The 20,672-nt window shown below is 42.5% G+C and overlaps 1 protein-coding gene across 2 annotated transcripts in view; it reads left to right on the top strand.

The window, feature by feature from the left end:
- The first annotated feature begins 18,293 nt into the window (after nucleotides 1-18,293).
- RBMS1 (RNA binding motif single stranded interacting protein 1) overlaps nucleotides 18,294-20,672 on the top strand; it is a 104,623-nt gene continuing 102,244 nt past the window's right edge. Inside the window, exon 1 of one of the 2 annotated variants that reach the window (XM_084811612.1) lies at nucleotides 18,294-19,193. In XM_084811612.1, the coding sequence (XP_084667738.1) occupies nucleotides 18,927-19,193 (267 nt within the window). In that variant the 5' untranslated portion in view covers nucleotides 18,294-18,926. The remainder of the gene's footprint in view (nucleotides 19,194-20,672) is intronic. The other variant, XM_084811601.1, reaches the window with a different exon arrangement.

Genomic DNA, 20,672 nt, shown 5'->3' with positions numbered 1-20,672 from the left:
ATCCAGAGAGCTTTGGTATAGAGAAAAAATAAATAAATAAATGTTCCAACAGCACCAGGAACACCTGTTGGAAGGAGCAATCCTATGGCCCCTAGACAGAATCTGGGGGTGGAGCCTAGGATAGTTTCGATTCCTGGATCCAAGTTCAGATTCAGTGTTCCAACCTCGGAGCCAGGATTACGTGCTCCCTGCTCTCTTCCCCTCATAGCTAGCATGAAGGGAACCTTGCTGGCTGCCTCTCCAAGGTCACAAAGGCAACCTTGGAGAGGAGGGAAAGGGGAGGTGCGAGTTTGGAGGCTTACAGCCATCCCGATAGGGTTATGCTCTAAATACTTTAGGTTGATTTTTCATGTATTTTTTTCTGGAATATTCTTATATTTTTCACATTTTCTTTGCAACCTTGAAAGCAAGGAAGAATAGTTTAGAACATATATAGAACTTGCTACAGTTGGGAAACTGGAAGGTGAAGTTGTAAGAACCTGACTGTGCTGCTGGACTGGGACGCTCTATTTATGAGTAAATAGAATTCACATTGAACTACTGACTGCTAAGCCACTTCTGAACAAGTTGGCAATTATTGTTTTGAAATTAGTGGCTGCATAATAGCAATCGGACTTGCAAAGTTTAGAATCTTAAGTCAACAGGAAAAGAGCTGCCAAATGGAATATTTTGTTTTTTAAGCAAGAGGATCTTAATTCCTACACACTTGAAAATAACTAGTTCAAAATTCTTAATGTCATATAGCTAATAAGATATGGGCTGTGAGTCTTTCTCCCTACCCACCCCTACCTTGTTACAGCTAACAAGTTGAAAACAAATTTTTAGATCATATTTTGTAATTGCCAAATAACAATAATCTTCAATAAATGTCAACGGTACTTAAACACAGCTATTTTTTTCTGGAATGAGGCCATTGGGTTTAGCTTCTTTAAGAATGTGTGTGTATGTACTGTAAGCATACATGCATGCATGCATATTAGAAGTTTGCACTGACCCGGACTGAGACCCCTGATTCAGTGCTTCAGAAAACAACCCAATTTGAAGGTTGTGTGCCTCAACTCAGTACTGAACCCGAGTCATGATTTGGAAACACAAAGCTTCATGCTTCCCATTGCCTATCATGTGACATCCAAAAATAGCTATGATTTTTTAAAAATCTTTGTCAGAACTGGATGAACATTTCAGCCATAGTCGCCCCTTATAAGGGGATTATGCCTGTAAAATTTTCAGAAACATAACATTGGTGCAGAGGGTTTTGTGCTATGTGTGCTGTGCTATATTTCCAGTTCTTTTTAAACGGAACGGCCAATAATTGGATGAACTTAACAGAGATAGTTGCCCATTCTGAGGGGGTCGAGCCTGCCAAGTTTCAGATTAATTATATGCAGAGTTTCGTGTGCAAGAGCAGCCTTGAAATTTTGAGTGTATCCAAAAGAGGAAGCGCTTAGCTATGTTTCTTGTGAATTATTGTTCTGAACATGACAGACATCCTGCAGACGTAAGAAACCTGCAACGTTTCAGAAGGATAGTAGTCCATGTGGAACCGGAGTCCTCAAATTCACTTTTTGCCCTCCCTGTGAGTTTTTGAGAAATTTGTATGAAAACATAGAATAGAATCATAGAATAGTAGGGTTGGAAGGGGCCTACAAGGCCATCGAGTCCAACCCCCCGCTCAATGCAGGAATCCAAGTCAGAGCATCCCTGACAGATGGTTGCTGTCAAGGGCTCCTTGGAGGGCTCTCTCAGTCTAATCCAGTAGCCAAGTCCAGACACAGACAAAGGGATCCTTTTCAAAGCTTTATTCTTCTTTTACAACTTAATAACTCTACAGGTAGCACTTAGATCTGAGCAGCAGCATCCCTATGCCCTAAGTTGGAACAGTTGGTCCCCGTTTGAAAGGCAATTACTGGCAGACCCCTGAATATAAGGACTAGGGAGAATCCCTCCCCTTTTCCCTTGGATCCTCTGGGCGCAACCGTTCTTTGAGCGCGAACCATTTGGCGCCGCTCTCTGCGTCTGCGCCGCACATCCCCCCCAGTCTGCTATCTGTGCTGAGTGACTCCCTGGACTGCTTTCTAAACTAGGAATGTGGGTGGGAGGAATCTCCGTCAGCTGTTGGTCCTGGGAAAAAAGGAGCGTGCTCCTCTCCCAAAGGAATGACTGCTCTTCCTCAGCATCAGAACTACTCTGGGATTCTATGGGCTCAGTGTCCACCCTGACAGTTGTCCAGTCTCATCTTGAATGCCTCCAGTGTGGGAGAGCCCACTACCAAACAGCATATATCATATATATGCATGCATAGATCATATGCAAAACCGTATATATCATAGGGATGTCTCCAGGCAATAAAGCTGCAAGGTTTCAGAAGAATAGGTGCAGGTTCAGAAGAATCAGGAGCTATGATTGAAAAGCAGTTTAAGGCATTTTTTCATAGTGAAGCCAGGTGGCATTGGAAAAATGGCCATCTCACTAACCCATCCTTGCCCTCCCACAAAGCGCCATAACTGGAGACCCCTTGGTAAAACATCCCCTATGTTTAAAAGGTGGACCTGTCAGTCACTCAAGTCTCAATTTCTTCCCAGCCCCCAATCAGCATTTAGAGACATGAAAGCAAAAGGCAGTATTTTGGGAGACAGCCTTTCCATAGCCAAATTGCAAACGAAATCTCATGGAATGTCCATTTTTGGTTCTGTTCATTTCATAGGGAAGCCTGCTTTGCCTCGGGAAGTACCAGAAATGGTACAAAGGAACCTAATTCAGCTCAGGCTTTGGCTGAATCCAATGTATATCCCTAATACTTATGCATCTTCTAAGGATAAAATCCCTCATTTGATGAGCACACTGTTTTTGTACATACTAATATAGCTAAAATCAATTTGACCAATCCCAACTATCCTTTTATTTATATGTATCTTTAAAAAACTTTTCAGAGAAAAGGATGATTTTTTTCCCTATTCTTTGTACAATGTTGTCACGGGTTTTTTCTCCCTTGTTAGCCAGATGACTAATTAAGGACATTCTGACCTTGGATTCTTAAAAAGACACAAGGAATGGTTTTGGTACTGTGGCATACTCATCCTGGCAGGAAGTCATCATGCTTCAAACCTCCAACACTGTTAACTTCCATTGCTTGAGAATCCCTTTCATTTTGGTTTTATTACCTACACGTTACTTTTCAAGCAAGATATCTCTTGTTTCATGGGCAGCATGAAATAAAAATAACTATTTATACAAGCTGTTTCTGTTTTGCAAGTTTTATCAAATGAAACAAATTTCCTACTCCCAAGTTCAACAAGTTTCTTTTAATTCCTGAGAACTTGTAACACAATACATAGTTATTTTTGAATTCACAATACATTTTAATTAGTATTTGTACAAGCAACTAGCAGAAATGAAAATATGCATGCTAGAAGCCCTGATCTTGTAAACTTTTCTGTTGGTCGTTATGATAGTGTTTGCTCTCACTCTCTCTCATGTGAATACACACACACACTTTAACCACAGATATCAGTTATCCTAGTAGCAACATTAATAATGGTTAACAACAGCCAGCCTTTCTCTTAACTGGAGTACTCTATCCAGCTTCCAACCCTTGTTTCAAATCCTACTCAAGATATTTGGCATTAATGAGATATTTGGCCAAGATATTTGGCATTAATTAACCGTAATAATGGTTAACAACAGCCAGCTTTTCTCTTAACTGGAGTATCCTATCCAGCTACCCATCCTTCTTTCAAATCCTAGTCAAAATATTTGGCATTAATGATGGGTGACACTGTTGATGAAGTATGATTTCAGTTGGTAGGGAAAGGGAATTTGCATGAGGGAGGGCATGTACAGTCTCCATGGCCTAGTTCCGTGGCTAACTGTGCGTGATTGAAAGACATGGTGTGTTACATCTCCCATGATCCCTCTGCTTCTCTCTTTGCTGTCTTACAGCCAGATCCTCTGTGCATACTTACCTTAAAGCCAGTGCCACAGGAATCAGTATGATGTGCTCCAAAGTAATGTTGCATAAGTTTGGAGCCTTTAGTGGTAGACATTCTAGGCAGAACTACACATTTGAGGTGCAAATAAGCCCTGCTCTGATGTTAGGAAATTGAAACTGTGGAGGGTGCATGGTAGGGATGTACGAAAGTCACTTACCTTTTCGCAGGGGTGCTTCGCGGTGGGGGGGAGGCGCTTCGCTTCTCCCCCCGAAGTTCAGGCGAGGGGGGGAGCCGTCCCGCCTCGCCCGGCCGAAATTCAGGCCGGGGGGGGGAGGCTTCCCGCCTCGCCCAGCCGAAATTCAGGCCGGGGAGAAGCTCCCCATCTCCCCGGCCGCAAAACAAAGTGTTAAAAAAAGAAAAAGAAAAAAAACCCATGATAGGCTACGTAACGATTAACGTAGCCTATCACGGCTAGATTTCCAAAATCAGCCGTGATAGGCTACGTAAATCGTTACGTAGCCTATCACAGGTGACTTTGGGAAAAAAAAAAAAGCGCGTACACAAATGGCGGCGGCCTATGGGCGCCGCCATTTGCGTTCCTTATTTGGTCCCGGTAGTCTACATAAATCTTTACGTGATATGAAGTCCAGTGGTGAGAAAGCAGCATTATTTGCAGGGGTGAATGAGCAGATGTGAGAAGAAATAAGTAAATTCCCCTACCACCCATCAATTATCCCATAGAAATGCCAGCCCCCCTATATTCATGTTACATTAATACATGCTGGGGTTGGAACCTGTGTTTGCTCAAGGAATAGAAGATTGATTGATGGAAGGATGGATGGATGGATGGATGGATGGATGGATGGATGGATGGATTGAAGGTATTTCTATACTGCCTTTCTGAAACGAACCAAGGCAACGTGCAAAAAATTCAAAACAATAAATCAGTAATCAGATAAAAACAAAGTAAAACAATAAAAGCAACATTGTGAACTATGATAACAATTTACAAAGTGAAGTTAAAAAGATGCATCTTGACCCTCTTCCTGAACACAGAGAACGGGAACCAGTCACAACTCCAAAGGGAGAATGTTCCAGAGTTTAGGAGCAACACAGGTGGACATGTGGGCCTCTGCAAGCAAGGGTGTCTTCAGAAGGGCCTCTCCTACTGTTCTTAATAACTGAGCAGGTTCATACCGAGAGAGGCAGTCCCTCAGATAAGCAGGCCCAAAGCTGTTAAAAGCTTAAAAGCAACACTGAATTGAGCCCGGAAAACAACTGGCAGCCAGTGCAGATCTTTCCATACTGGGGTGATATGATCACAATAACGTTGAATGGTTAGCAACCTGGCTGCCTCATTTTTCACCAGTTGAAGCTTCCAGATGCTCTTCAAGAGTAGCGGCACATAGAGCACATTGCAAGAATCTCACCATAACATAACCAAGGCACAGATAACTGTTGCCAGATCACACTGTCTAAGGTAGTATAGAATGATCTATAAGAGTATACATTCTCTATTGCCTTCTTCCCCATCTCTGAAGTTTAATCCCAACATTCAGTCAAATGAATGTAGCATTTTTCTAGATTGCAGCCAACTTCAAATGCCAGAAAAGTAGGGTATAATTTATGCTGTATTAATATTTTAGTCCTGAAGGTTCTACTCGGTGCCAACTTTAAATAACAATAACTTAGATTAGCATGGCTATCCTAGTATATTTCATCCAATACTAAGGGCGTAATCCTATGCAGGTTTAGACAGCTGTAAGTTGCTTATTATGAAGGAGGTTTGGTTTGCCTGTATTTTTTCAACCTTTGTTGCAAAGGACACAGGGTACAGTCCTATTGAGATTCCCATCAGCCTCCAAACTCAGAGGTCGATGGGGATCCTGTGTAGAGCAGGAGGCGCACAGAGGCACTCTTCACCTCCGCACTCCTCCCACTCTGTATTTCAGCTAGATGTGGTATTTTTGCCCATCTAGATGAGGCATCGGGGAGGGGAGGAAACTGGGGGTGGCTGGGGATAGCTTATATCTCTGCTTCCCTAGTGTCCTCCTGTCCCTGCTACTGGCACACCTTTGCGACCTTGGAGAGGCAGCCAGCACTGTGCCAGTGTCAAGGGAGTGGTAGAGGGGGTGGGGAGCTCAGACCCCTGGGTCTGAAAACAGACCACTGTCTCCGACCTTGGATCCAGGAATCCAACCTATCTTATGGCCCCCCAGACCCTCCAGCCTTAGGATTGCTCTCACAGATTAATGGGAGAGCAAACCTATGGTTCCAGGAGAGCATTCTGAGTCCATAGAATTGCCACCACTGAGGCCGTAGATACTTCTATGACCTCGGGGGGGGGGGGGCTCCAGTATCCTTCCCTTCCCCTTTACAGCTGCTGCAGGAAGAACTGCATCACCTGCTTTCCAAGGTTGCAAAAAATGGCCTGACAGAGGTCAGAAAGGAGGCATGCCAGTGGGCAGGGAGGGGAGTGGAGAGGCCAGATACAAGGAATCCTATAGTCTCTCTAGTCCCATCAGCAAGCCTGCTCTAGATGAGCTCAGAGGCCTGTTCAGAAAAAAAGTAAAACACCGAGGATGAAGAGATGAAAATTGCCTCCATTGCTGCTCCCGCCCTGCCAGCAGCAGCTCAGCAGGGTATTGGATCCACAGAAGCCTCTCATGAATGTGTAACCCATAGCATTGCACCCTAAACAGCTAGTATCTCAAGCTATGCATTTTAAAAACAATCTGACCAAATAATCCCTTTGGAGATACCATGTAGGAGAAGTGGTCAGATGTGCCTTTTGCCATCTTAGCCAGCTGCAGAACTGTGGTAACATCCAGATTGGACTGCTCAACAGAGCTCTATGTACAGCTGCCCTTGAAAAGTGTTTAGGAACATCAGTGGATCCAAAATGCAGCAGACAGACAGACTTTAAACAGGGTTCACTGTGTGAAGCATACGGCTCTGATACTGTTCCCATTGCACCTGCTGCCTTTTTGATTCTGAGGCCAGCTCAAGGTGCTGGTGTTCAATTTCAAAACTCAGAGGGAGCAATCCTATGGCTGCTAGACAGTGGCTAGACAGCCATAGGATATCTCGGTTTCCAGGAATCTACCTCCCCGCACTTCCACACTGCCTCCGAAGCAGGACAGAACAGCCCCGTCCTCCATGCTCGCAAGAGGAGCGTGGAGCGGCCGGAAAGGGGCATGGCTGGGGGCGTTCCAGGGCAGGGACAGCGTAACTGCCTGTACGACACGTCCTATGTGTCAGCATAGCAGCCTCCTTCCCCACTCCGTCCTCCTACTGCTAGACAGCTGCAATCTGCTGTCTAGCTGAAAAAGCAGGGCAGGAAAAGCACAGAGGGAACAATCTCCTCTGTTCTTCTCCTTTCCTGCTTTGGATAGGTGGCTGCCTCTGAGTTTGGAGGCGGCCGCTTATCTGGATAGGATTCCTCCCTAAATTATTTTGGGCCAGGATACATGAAGGACTATATCATCCCACACCTACCTTTGCATCTGCTCTATTCAGTATCTGAGGCCGTTCTTCATTTTCCTGATGTCCATCTTCACAGTGAGGCAGGTAGGCATAAGTGATTTGGGCCTTTTTTGCCATGGTGTCATGACTTTGGAGCAAGCAGTGAAAACCTGATTATTTAAGAAACCTTTTGGATGCTGCTGTGGGCTGCTCATGGTTTCATTGCTTTCTTTCATTTTTGTGCTCCTGGACTATCGCATTTTTATGTTATTCTTAAATTATCTGCTGTGTTGTGGGTTTTCCTATATAATTGAAGATTCTTTTGTAAGCAGTGTATTCCTATGCATATCTATTCAAAAGTAAGTACCATTCAATTCAATAGGACTTACTCCTAAGTACATGTATAGAATTGCACTGTTATTACTGTAAATAAATAAATATACTTTCTAATGGTAAGAAATCCGCATAGAGAATTTTGTAGTTAATCAGCTGTTCAACCATTAAATTCTATAACTGTTTACTAGGGAGTAAGTCCCATTGAGCTCAGTGAGACTTACTGCTGAGTAAACCTGCTTAGTATTGCATTGTAATTAATGCTTATATAATTTGACAAACTAGCTCTAATGTAGATTGATTTAGACATTTAGTGCTTGGGTTTTGCCAGAAAGATAAAATAAATCACTAGGAATTAACCAAATTTTGGTAATTAAGCAACACTATAGATGCTGAAAAATAGAACAAAAGTAAAAAATACTGCTTTAATCCCAAGAGTTATGGAAATGGAACCTTCATCTGTAACTTAATGTGTCCTTCATCACTATTACTTTATTAATATGCTTGCAAGTTGTAATTCTTGACAGATATAGAGAGCAGATCATGGGTCACTGCTGCTGTGCAACCTCCATTTATTCTGATTAGGTTTATGTAGAACTGCAATGAATGGGGGTTTGCAGCAGCAGTTCTTGATGTCTGGCAAGTGGCTTCCATACTCAATGCACTTCTTACCAAAAGAAAAGTTACACATGAGAAACATTCTTGACTACCTCAAGGAACAATTCTTCAAACTTTTACTTCAAATGAATAAACTCTGAAAAATTCATGGCTAAGATATGTCCTTTAAAATCTAAACACTAATTACTCATGGCTGAATTTATACAGTCCTTTACCCATTAAATTCCCCTGAAGTACAAAATACATGTGTTGTGATGTCAAGGAAAATAATTGCAGGAAATAAGTTACTTTTCATGTATTTATGAGCTGTGCATAATTAATAGTTAGGAGTTCAACTTTGGTTCAGAACTAACCTTATGCATGCCTCCCACCAATTTTAGCATTGCTTTGAACTTCAATGGAGAAAACAGTCAATATTCAGTTTTTAAAAGATGATTTATTTTTACTGCTCCAGCTCTTGTAGCTTTTAACAGCAGCTCGATACACACAAATTAAATAGATGAAACTTTCCCCCATTACGTTATCCCTATGTCATGAAAAGCTTCACCTGCTTAATTTCTGTGTAATTTCTCACAAGAGCAGGACTGGAAAAATAGTTGAGAACCTTAAGGAAACTTATATCTTCTGATTGCAATTGTTTCTTGGGCACCCTGGAATTCTGAAGTAGATTTCAGAAACAGTATACTCTTGTTCATTGAACAAGAACACATTTCTTGGATTCAAAATACATATTTCACTTTGTAAAGAAAATGGTTTTTATACAACTCAGCATACATGATGCAACATGATTTATATGGATTCCTTTGGCTGTATAGTACAATTTACAGTAGTAAGATACAGTTGGTGAAATAAATATATAAGAAGTAGACATGATTGCTTTTTAAACCGTCAACTACTCATGATACATAAAACTACTACTACAGTTCAGAAGTGTTCAAGCTTCATTTTAACAAATGCTTTTCCCGGATGATAGTTTGGAACGGATGGTCAGATCATCATCATCATCATCTCATTTATATGCCACTTTCCCACAAAAAGTGCCAAAGCGGCTAACGAAACAGCAATGCAACAACAAAAAAGCATACCAATACATCATTATAACAGGACCTCATTACAATTATAAACTACTCATTTCACTGATACTAACATAACATTTCAGATTAACTACAAAATAGGCAAAATCAAACATTGCAACACAAGATCAATCAGTAGTATGTAAACCAGAGCCGAATAAACGAAAGCTTTCCTATGCATTAAGGCTTTAATTAACACTATGAACTGCAACAGTTCAAACAGAATGCCAAACCATAGTTTTCCTAATAGAACCCACACTATGGTTTGAGCTTCCAGACAGAAAGACATATCACGGCTTGTTTAATTTTTTATTTGCTCAGCATTCAGCTTCATACGTTCACTCCAATCTCCATGGTGTGGCAGCTTCTTGAAGTGGAGCAATGTCAGGAAGCATGGTTTGTCAATTCAGACATAATGGCAACCTTACGGCAGAATCCAACAGGGTACTTACACCCCTGCTGATTCTCTTCTGCCCTTCCAACTGCATTGCACAAGCGGCCCCCACCACTTGTGTACAGCAATTTAGCACTTGCCAGGGCAACCTGAAATGAGCAGAAACACTTGTTTCTGGAAGGAGGCAGGTCGGTGGAGCTCGCTTATGAGAGCTTTTAAATAAGATGAGATTATGGCAGTAATAACTGATCAGACATCTGCATTACAATAGCCATGATTGTTGGTCTTCCATGATACTCTTGACAGGATTGCTAATTTTTTTTCCTGATAGGTAGGTGAAATTTTTCCTGCCATGGAGATTAACTGATGGACAAAGCTTCAGATGCTAATTTCCACCTATGGTGCAGTGGCCCAGCCAGGAGAAAAAAAACTGGCATGTGGAAGATCAAAAAACTGAATCAGAATGGAGTTAAGAAAAAAAAACAACTCATCTCATTAGGTCTAATTAGAGCTACTACACAAGGAATGTGGCAGTGTGCAAATTACACTACCAATTTCATAAATTATTTATTACATTTATTATTTATTACAAAGAAGTTGTCTTTGGATGACTGACCACTTAGCATGCAGTTGTCCAATATTTTTCTCAAGAATAGTCCCATGAACTTGCATGGACAATTGGCTTTAGGATTGCAGCTTTAAATTGAATTAAATTATTGACAAAAGGGAACAAACAATCCTTAACTTTAAAAAAGTAATAATCCTATATTGTGAATATGAATGCAGTTACTTGTAGAAGATAAAATGGAATGGAACATTTGTCTTAAGTTTCACACGGAAACTTATTTTGGCACTTTAGAATAGGGAAAGTCAGTGTCTGGACCATGAACCTCCAACACAGGTAGCATAGCTTGTAACAGAGCAATTGCTTTAAAAATGCTTTTAAAATATTCCAAGCTGTTGAAGTGATAAGTTGTTGATCAGGTACAAGGCTCTGTAGCATGTCCATTTGGCTTAAAGATAATAGATGGTGATGGCTGAATTGCCAAGTGTCTGAAAAAGTGGTCTGGTCCTTAAACAGTAAGTTGATCCACAGGTGAAGTTTTTCATGCCACAGAGATGGACATGATCACCTGACATCCACTGATCAAACTGTTCTTAAAGGACCCAGTAAAAAAATACTGGCAACCCTATAAGAGACCTAGATGATGGCTACCACCCGGGAACTGCATATGGCAGATAGCCTATAGTTGTGTGGGATTATTTTAAGGGATCATTGAGAAAATCCAAATATATTTCTTATATACGTTGCACTTAGAAGAGTTACACAGTTACATGATACACCTTTGCCATTGCTACCCAGACAGCTCTTGCTTGCCACAGCTCTTCTCCCTCTTCCAGGAGGGCTTCTTCCTCCCTACAAATGCTTCTTCCAGAAAAGAAGTAGGGCCATGCCTGTTTCTTAAATCACATATAACAAGCTAGCCTGCTCGTTGACACTGTCTTCTTCCTGATAGGTACAGGGTTAGTTCTGCAATGCTATACCATACAACTATCTTTGTGTTCCAGTCTGCTGTTTGGTTTCTTTTTAACAGCAGCCCCTCATGCCACATGGTGTAAAACCACCAGGAAGATTCAAAAGGAGCTGTGATTCAGTAAGAGAACGTCCACTTTTCAGACAAAGACACCCTGAAATTGCCATTTTGGTAAGCCAAAGTAGCTTTCTGGGATTATGGCCATGGCTAATTGAATAGCTAGTTTCCCCTTGAGAAATGGCATGAGGATTTAAGATTTTTCTTAATCTTTCAAAACCAAAGTAAGGGAAAGGAGACAGTAAATGAGGAATAACTTTGAGCTCAGTGTTTTTCTATACACAAATGGATTTGGATTTCAGAGCATACATGGCAGGAAGGGACTATATAATTATACTATTCTTACTGTTTGCTGATTAGTTTCATCTGCTTATCTTTTTACAACCACTAATCTATACCATATCTTTCTTGGTAGTCATTCTTAGGCCTGCCTATAGAAACATAAGTTCAGACACATTTCTGGCATACTAAAGGAATTAATATGAAGAATTCAAGACTTGGCCTTTTCTCTGTCAAAACATGCATAGGATTGCACCCTAAATATTTTTCTTTATTTGCCAACTAGGAATATGTTCATAAGTAGGTTTTTCCCTCTTATTTATTGTCTATCACAGTTATTTATATCCTGCCTTTCAGGATACAAATCCTTCCAAGACAGTTTGCAAGTAACAAATATACATTAATAAATCATAACAAAAATATGAAAATGTAACTATTAAACTCCCTCCCACAAGGTAGTTGGTAGCAGGGGGCCTGGGGGGATGGGGGGCAGGGAAGAAACAGTCCAGCTGGAACAGTCTTTCAGATAGTCTTTGCCTGCCTGCCTGCCTCTCTCTTAGAATTCTTCCCAGGGCAGTTAGTGGTAGTTGGAGCTGTGGTGAAAGGAGAAAGTCCAGCTGCAACTCAGTGCAACTTACTTCTTAGTAGACATGTATAGGATTGCACTATTAGTCATTATTCATGTTTACTTGCTACTCCAAAGCTATCTAAAGAAATCAACATTAATCAACAACATTGGTTTCTGTAACATTTCCTTCTTCTTCCAAAGACTTTTTCTTCCATTGCTGTAGGTTATGAAATATTGTATACTACAATTTCTCACATTTTCCATAGATCTTTTCCCTTGGTTGCTTAGTTCAGATACTTTCAGTTCTCACTTGAAGTAACATCTGTGTGGCAAGCTCATCATTTTAATCTAGTCCTCTTCCATAAAATCTTTTCTGGCTTCCATCTTTTAAGGAGGCATTTATGTGCTAACACCAAATTATTTGCTGACTAGCATTTTTAAGGAGATATCTAGCACCGTGCATGTTCAGTACTTACTAAACTATTCACAAGTTGCACGTTTCCATCTTGAAATACATCATGGTACACTCTTTATAAGTGACATACTATTACTAAAATAAACATGTATTACTCTGAGCTTTTACTAGCAAATAGCAGCTAGCTAAAAAAAAAAAAAAAGTGTTAGAGCCCAATAGATAACAGTTGTTCAAAAGGCAAATTATTTAACCAGCAATATGCTTGGCTGTTAGTATGTTTTCACCTGCTGTATAGCAGCTCAGTCCTATTTGAGTGGCGCTTTACCCAGAAGTCCCACACATTTCAATAAATCCTAGTGAGCATTAGTTGACAGTTAATCCCGTTGAACATAGTGGAACATTAATAGCAATGGGCTGTATGTATTGGATTTCATTGACATCTTTGTTTCTTTGTGTGTTTTATGATGCTGAGAATAAGATCCTTTCTGGCACACAAGGCTTGCTTCCTTTAACTGGGGAAAAAATGTAGGAAAATGAAATTATGTTGAACAAAATCTGAATTTTATCCACCTCCCTGAAATTGATGCATATTCCAAAATGTCACTTAAGTTACCACTGTACTGCTTAAAATGCCACTATCCATTTAACAGAACCACAGTTCAACTTAGGAGAATAACTGAAGACAATTAATGCAACCAGTTGAGAATGTTGGTGCCTATAGTACTATCACAACAAAAACATCAAGGCTAATGTGGAATTTTTATGACATATTCCCCTTCTATATCTATTATTTGATGAATGCATATAACAGTATATATTTTCCAGACATAGTAACTTCTGCATTAGCCCCGACTCTGGAATGCCCTTCCCAAAGAGGCTTGACTGGCACAAACATTTAGTCTTTTCCATGCCAGGTTAAGGCCTTTCTATTTTCCCTAGCATTTTAAATGACATTCCATTCAATTTGGTTTTATGTTTTTACTCTTTTTTAAAAAAAGTTTATTTATGTTGTATTGCTATGGCTTTTTGTTATTATATTGTATTTACAGGTTTGTATGAATACCTTTATTCACACTTTTGTACACTGCTCTGGAATCCTGTTGAAGGACTGTTAGAAAATATTTGAAATAAAACCAAATAAAAAATAACATAGGCTGCAATCATTTAGTTACTTGGGACTAAGTCCCATCGGATTAAGTGAGCCTTAATTCTTGCAGTGCATAGGATTCCACTGTAAGAAAATTGTTTTCTTTACTGAAAACTTTCAGAGGTAGGTCTTACTGAGATGTAAAGAAAATGTGGATTTCTTAAACCCTAGAATTCATACTTTCTAAGTAATAGCATCCTGTGACACAAAGGGCAGAGTTCCTCCTTTCAGAGTACTCTTTTCAGAATTTACCATAATCCTTTAATTCCTGTAATTGGGTCTAGGTACCTGGAGCTTTAAAAAAAATACCTAGAGCTGGATAGAGAATGCTTGTATTTTTCCAAATTCTAATTACAGCATAGAGTGGGGAAAACCTAGAACAGCTACATTTCTTTGGGAGCCTTTTATCCCTTGGAAACACAATAATGCCATTCCATGGTTTTCTTTACTTTTCTGTATCATATTATAGGTAGGCTATAATATGGATGAATCATGTCAAAAGTCTAATGGTAATTAGACAGCAACAAGCTTGCACCTTAATCCTAGAGACGTGTAAGTTACAATGTCAGATGGAGCAGCTGCGTGTGTAAGCACTACCATTATAAATCATGTAGGATAAAGAATCAAAGCCAGTTTCAATTTTAATCTCTTGTAACACCATTCTATCAAATATTAGACAGGTAAAGGTTACACGGATGTTGACCCAAATGACTTTTAAAACAGCATGCATGTTGATTCGTTCCGAAGGCTTTCTCATTGTGACTCCATCCCATCTTTGTCTTTTATTGTTATGCTTAAAGCTATACAAACTATCAGACGTGTTGATGGTGGAGGCTGTTCAGGGTAGTGTTTGTATGGGAGCATGGTCTGACTTGCCAGTACAACAGAATAATTATGACATCAAGATATTAACTGGAAATTAAGGGATATATCCAATGTTAGTCGTACAGTAGACCCATTGAAATGAATGGGACCTAAGTTAGACTAACATTGGATACTTGTTTTGTTTGCAAACAATATTGCCATTGTACAGAAGCAACTGGATAGTGCAACACTATCATTCAATAGTAAGGTTTAATTTAGAACCTACCTGTAATAAAGTTCCATTTTTAGGAGTTCCTCATTGTGATGTGTTTTATTTGCACAGATTGCAGGTCAGAGAGTTAGTGAGAGATGAAACATCTAGGTGGCAACCTTTGACTCTTCATTGTGCAGAGTAACTCTCAGTTGAGTGAGCTGACTTTTTCCAAGTTGCCAGGCCCTGAAGTTGGCATAATTGCTCAGTTATGCAATACTGCAGGGCTGTGGTAGATGAGGCATACCTAGGGTTTTTTCTTCTGAGATGTGCATAGATCTAGCAGCTCATTTTTCTAAGGGTCTTTGAAAACCTCCTGTACACACTTACTTGGAATTAAGTCCTATTGAACACAGTATGTCTTACTTCTAAGTAAATATGCATAGGGCCAGTTGGCAGATATGCAGTTTTGACTGCTGAAGTCCGTAGGCTTTTATCCATCAATTTCAACATGATCATTATTCCCTCTGAAATTACTATGCTAGAACGGCTTTCTTATTTATTTATTTATTTATTTTCTATACCGCTCAATAGCCGAAGCTCTCTGGGCGGTTCACAAAAATTAAAACCAAATAGCACACAGTAAAACAATTTGAAATATACAGAGCATTAAAACCACAAAATATCAATACAGCCACAATAAAACCTAGCAGCAATGCAGGAGTTTAAAATACAAATTTAAAATAGCAAAGCTAAAAGTTTAGAAAGCTAAAATGCTAAAATGCCTGGGAAAATAAAAAGGTCTTCACCTGGCGCCGAAAGGAATACAATGTAGGTGCCAGGCGAACCTCACTAGGGAGTTCATTCCAGAGCTGGGGTGCCACAGCAGAAAAAGCCCTCCTCCTAGTAGCCACCCGCCTCACTTCCTTTGGCAGGGGCTCATGGAGGAGGCCCGCTGATGATGATCTTAAGGTCCAGGCAGGCACATATGGAAGGAGGCGATCTTTCAGGTAACCTGGCCCCAAGCCATTAAGGGCTTTAAATGTTAATACCAACACTTTGAATCGGGCCCGGAAATAGACTGGTAGCCAGTGCAGCTGGAAAAGTAGTGGCGTAATATGAGCTCATTGGCCAGCCCTTGTTAACAATCTTGCTGCCCTATTTTGGACCAGCTGAAGTTTCCAGATCGTTTTCAAAGGCAGCCCCACGTATAACGCATTGCAGTAATCCAGACGAGAAGTTATCAGAGCATGGATAACTGTAGCAAGGCTATCTCTGTCCAGATAAGGGCATAGTTGGTATACCAGCCTAAGCTGATAAAAAGTGCTCCGTGCCACTGAGTTCACCTGTGCCTCGAGTGACAGCTCTGGATCTAAGAGCACCCCAAACTACGAACGTGATCCTTTAGGGGGAGTACAACCCCCTCCAGAACAGGTTGAATATCACCTAGCCGGGCAGACGAACCACCCACTAACAGTACCTCTGTCTTGTCTGGATTGAGTTTCAGTTTATTGGCCCTCATCCAGTCCATTACCGTGCCCAGGCACTGATTCAGAACGGCCACTGCCTCACCTGGTTTTGATGAGAAAGAGAGGTAGAGCTGGGTGTCATCCACATATTGATGGCACCTTAGCCCACACCTCCGGATAACCTCCCCAGCGGTTTCTTGTAGATGTTAAACAGCATAATTCTTCAGAGTTATTATGCTGAAGCTTTGAAATTAGAATCATTTTTTCCTATCTTTCTTTTGGCCAAAAAACAACATTTGAGGCGGCTAACAAGATTAACCAAATTAATTAAAAATTAAAACACACAATAAAAGAAACCGCACCAACCTGTTTGTACAACAGATCAGCTTACATGCTAGAGGCCTGCCTGAATAAAAACATCTTTGCCTGTGGGCGAAGGACAACAGGGAGGGGGTCCAACCTAACCCCGCCTCAGCAGGGAGTTCCAGAGCCCAAGAGTGGCCACCAAGAAAGCCCCCTCTCGCATCCCCACCAAACTTGCCTCTGATGGCAGTGGTACCAAGAGAAGACACCCCCCCTCGGTTTTAAAATTCGAGCAGGATCATGTGGGAGAGGATGTCAGGTAGCCTGGTCCCAAACCATCCAGGACTTTATAGTTCATTTGAATTGAGCCTAGAAACAGACCAGTAGGCCAGTGAAGCTGTTGTAACAAGGGAATCACGTGCTCCCTGTAAGTGTCCCTGGTCAACAGTCTGGCCGCAGCATTCTGGGCCAGCTGAATCACTTCCAGTAATCTGGCTCTGTAACTTCTAAGTCTAGACTTCCACCCTTCACAGCCACATAAGCCATCAATGTCCCCAGAGCAGAAGATCCCAGGCTGCAATCTGGGGACCTTTTCCTCAGCAGTAATTTCCAGAGTAATCTTACTCACATTAAGTGGTTGCCTGCACTCCAAGCACCCAGTTTTGTAGCCATTACAAACATACACTTGCTGTCTATACTTTGCTTTTTTAGGGGGAAGGTATAAAGAAATTTTAAAGCATCCTGCCCGCAACTCTAGGCTAGATTTCTGAATAGCCCTTTTTTCTGCCATATAATGCACATTCATCTCACAGAATCTCCAGCATGGCAGCGTAAGCAATAAAGTAAAATAAAATCTGTATTTTATATTTCAACTGATGTATTTGTCTTGTTTTGTTGGATTGACTGTTGACTGCTTGAGTCGTGCAGAGGGTTTATAATATCTAAATCAGATCTTTTTTTAAAAAAAGTGTTTGAGTAGTTCTAGTAGGAACCTATTTATTTGATGAGGAGCCGGGTCTGGCGCTTTCATAGCAGTTTCGCAATTCCTGTCTGCGCCTGTGTAGGGATCGTATTACTGGAGATCACAAGGCTTTGGCACAACGTCTGGAGTTCTGTCAAGAGGTTTTTTTATTTTTTAATGCAGGCAGATTCACTCTCCTGCCACTAGGGTAGCTTGCAGTCTCCACGTTTGGGTGCGGGAGAAAGAGAGGCGGGTTTTTAGTTTCGTGTCTTGATGAGGCACTAGTGCAGAAGTTCATTTCAAACTCTCGAGTGAATGGAGTAGAGTATTCGCGCCGATGCGGACTAGGTCGTTCAATAACTTGAACAGGTTACTGGACCTGTTTAGAGGTGGCTTTGCCCCTGGAGATGCAAAGCGTCGGAGAAGCGTGAAGCGTCCTGGCAGGGCCCGCATTAACTCCCCGTTTCTCCAACCTAAGTGCGAGAACGTGTTCAGGCCAGAGTCGGTGAGGAGACTGCGTCCAGAGACGCAGTTTTGCCTCTGCCCGGCGAAGCACAGTCATAAACACAGAAACGGAATTCCGGCACCTCCTTCCGACCCTCGCCGTTGCTAACACAATGCGAGAAGGCGGGAGGTGGATGTTTTTCTCCTCTCTCTCAGTCATACTTCAAGCCCTGTCTATAGTATCTATCACAGCCCGAAGGATTGCGGCGCTTTTGCCGAGTCCTTGCTGCTTTGTTTCAGAAGAAGCGGGGAGGGGGTGTCTCACTTAAATACACACAGCCGCCTCGCCTTGGCTGGTTGTTCTCCTCCCGTCCGCCGTCGGAGAACTCTTGGCCCGACGCGCAGTGCCGCCACTGGCGCGCACCGACAAACCGAGGGAGAGCGCGCCGACTGACTGGCTGCCCCGAGGAATGCGCGGTATGCAGGAGGCAGGAGCAACCATTCGACGGGGCGGAGAGGGGGGAAGGGAGCGGCCGGAGCTTGCTGCAGACGCAGAACCCCGCGCACTTTGGGAAGCAGCCCGCGCCCCGGGGCGAAAAGGCGAGCGGCGCCAAGTGCCCAAGATTCCACTGTCGCCGCTGCAGCGTGGAGGCGTGTAGGCGGTGCGGTGCCTCCACTGGGCTGCGCCCTCACCCCCCCCTCCTCTCGGGTGCGCGCTCTCTGTGTTTCTCGCTCTCCCTGGGCGGTGGTTGAGGCCGCTAGTAGGTGGGATCGAGGCTGCCGCTGCCGCGAGTAGCAGGAGTCGAGAGATCAATGAAGTGACTTTTATGGCAGGCTTGGTGGCTGGTTCTATCGGTCCAGCTTGACTTTGCTGCCGCCCGTAATCCCGGGAGAGGGAAGGAGGACGACAGGGCGCGTTGCATGAGAAACTCAGCCAAGGGAGAGGGGGGTGGGGGCGGAGGAGGCGTCGAGCCAGCCAGCGGCAGAAGGAGAAGAGGAGCCCGGTCCCAGCAGCCGGGGAGGGAGAGGCGCTTCCCAGTGGTCGCCTCCCTCAATCGCGCGCCAGCCAAGTTGCCGCAGAAGTTGCTTCCCGTCCGGAGGGGAAGCTCGGGCTTAGGCTGGGCGATGATTTTCCCCAATAGCAGCAGTAACTCTGCGGGCGGCGGCAGGACTCCTTATAGGAAACAGGTAAAAAGTGTGTGTGCGGTGGGGGGGGGGGTTAGCTTACTATGTTTGTGTGTGGGGGGAATATGGGGGTGGGGAGAGACGGGAGGAGGTCTTGGCGAGAGGAAGAGGGGTGGGAACTTGCCGGAGTTGTGACTTGCTCTTGAAGATCTTGTGAACGAAATCTCTCTCCTCCCCCCCCCCCCACACACCTACCCCAGTCTGGCAGACAACAACCCTGTGTCTGATTTTCTTCATTTTTTTCTTCTTTTAAAGTTATGTCTCGTTTGACTGCCTTTAAAAAAATACGGTAAGGTTTAGGAAATTAGGACATCTTTGCCTCGTTGTAATAGGTTAGGCAGGAGACTCTAGTCTGGGCAACTTCACCCAGACGGGGCGCTACAAAGTTGTCTATCTGCAAACCAGGGCAACTCTCGATAAGGCTCTGTTGAACCCTCGCAGCAAGTTTTTTGTATTCTGTTTTCTTTTTAAAGATTACTAGAGTCTGCGACGACATGAGTTGGAAACCGAAACTTTAAGGCCGACAGTTTCCGTTTCTGTCGAAAGAGCCAGGAGAGAGTGGGGAACACCCCCACCCCCAAATCTCATGTTTAAACACACGCCACTCGGAAAATTGTATTTTCATGGAGTTTGATGTGCCACTGGGGTGGGGGTGGGTTGTTACCCCAGGTTAAAACAAATTTGGGATAAAACACCCTTTTGCTTTAGTAAAAAAAAAAAAAAAAAATCCCCACGGAAGCCTGAAATTGATGCACTCATGTCCTTTCCCCTCTATAATCTGTATGGGAGTGTGGTTAAAATGTGTTGGGGGTAATTTACACAACATTATTGTTTTGTTTGTTTCTCCCGGCCTTCTCCACTCAGTCTCAGACTGCAAGAAAATTGGTTTCTAATAAATACGATGAATCTGTTGTCTCAGTCTGACATGTTGATTTAATTGTGTCCCAAACAGGGACATTCTAGTAGGCCAGCCTCCTAGAATGGTTTTGCCAATATGCTGTTCTAAAAGAGGGCAGTTGGAGAGAAGATATCTAGCTGTCTTCTAAACTCTGTTGTTCATTAGAAAGCAGGTAACTTTCGAGTTTTGCTCTGCCCCTTCTCCACAAAATCATGTTGCTTCTGTGTATATATGTTTGTATACACACAAGCAAAATGCGAGTATGTGTGTATACAGAGACACAGGCTTTCATCCTAATTCACGGAAGTTTGCGGGCTCTTTACATGATGCCGTGAACCTCCAAGGTGTCTTCTGCACTAAATGCCCTTTGTTCCATTTTTAAATAGATCCGCAGATAATGAGCTATCAAATTACGCCGTTGTGTTCTGCTTGAGTTTCCTCCATGAAAAGAGGAAAAGCGGCAAGAAGAGGAGGGAGATCAATGAAAGATAATGGAAGACTCAGATACGGGAGAAGGAGGTGGGAAGGGGTAGGAGAAAAGAAAGCACGTGAAAAAGGAAGTTTTTGTGATCCTGCATTTAAAA

This window comes from Heloderma suspectum, chromosome 1, assembly GCF_057233095.1.
Source record: "Heloderma suspectum isolate Gila_16-S chromosome 1, 16-S_ref, whole genome shotgun sequence".
In the NCBI taxonomy this organism is placed as follows: Eukaryota; Metazoa; Chordata; class Lepidosauria; order Squamata; family Helodermatidae; genus Heloderma; species Heloderma suspectum.
The sequence above is the reverse complement of the archived record's forward strand: the minus strand, read 5'-3'. Positions and strand labels throughout refer to the sequence as shown.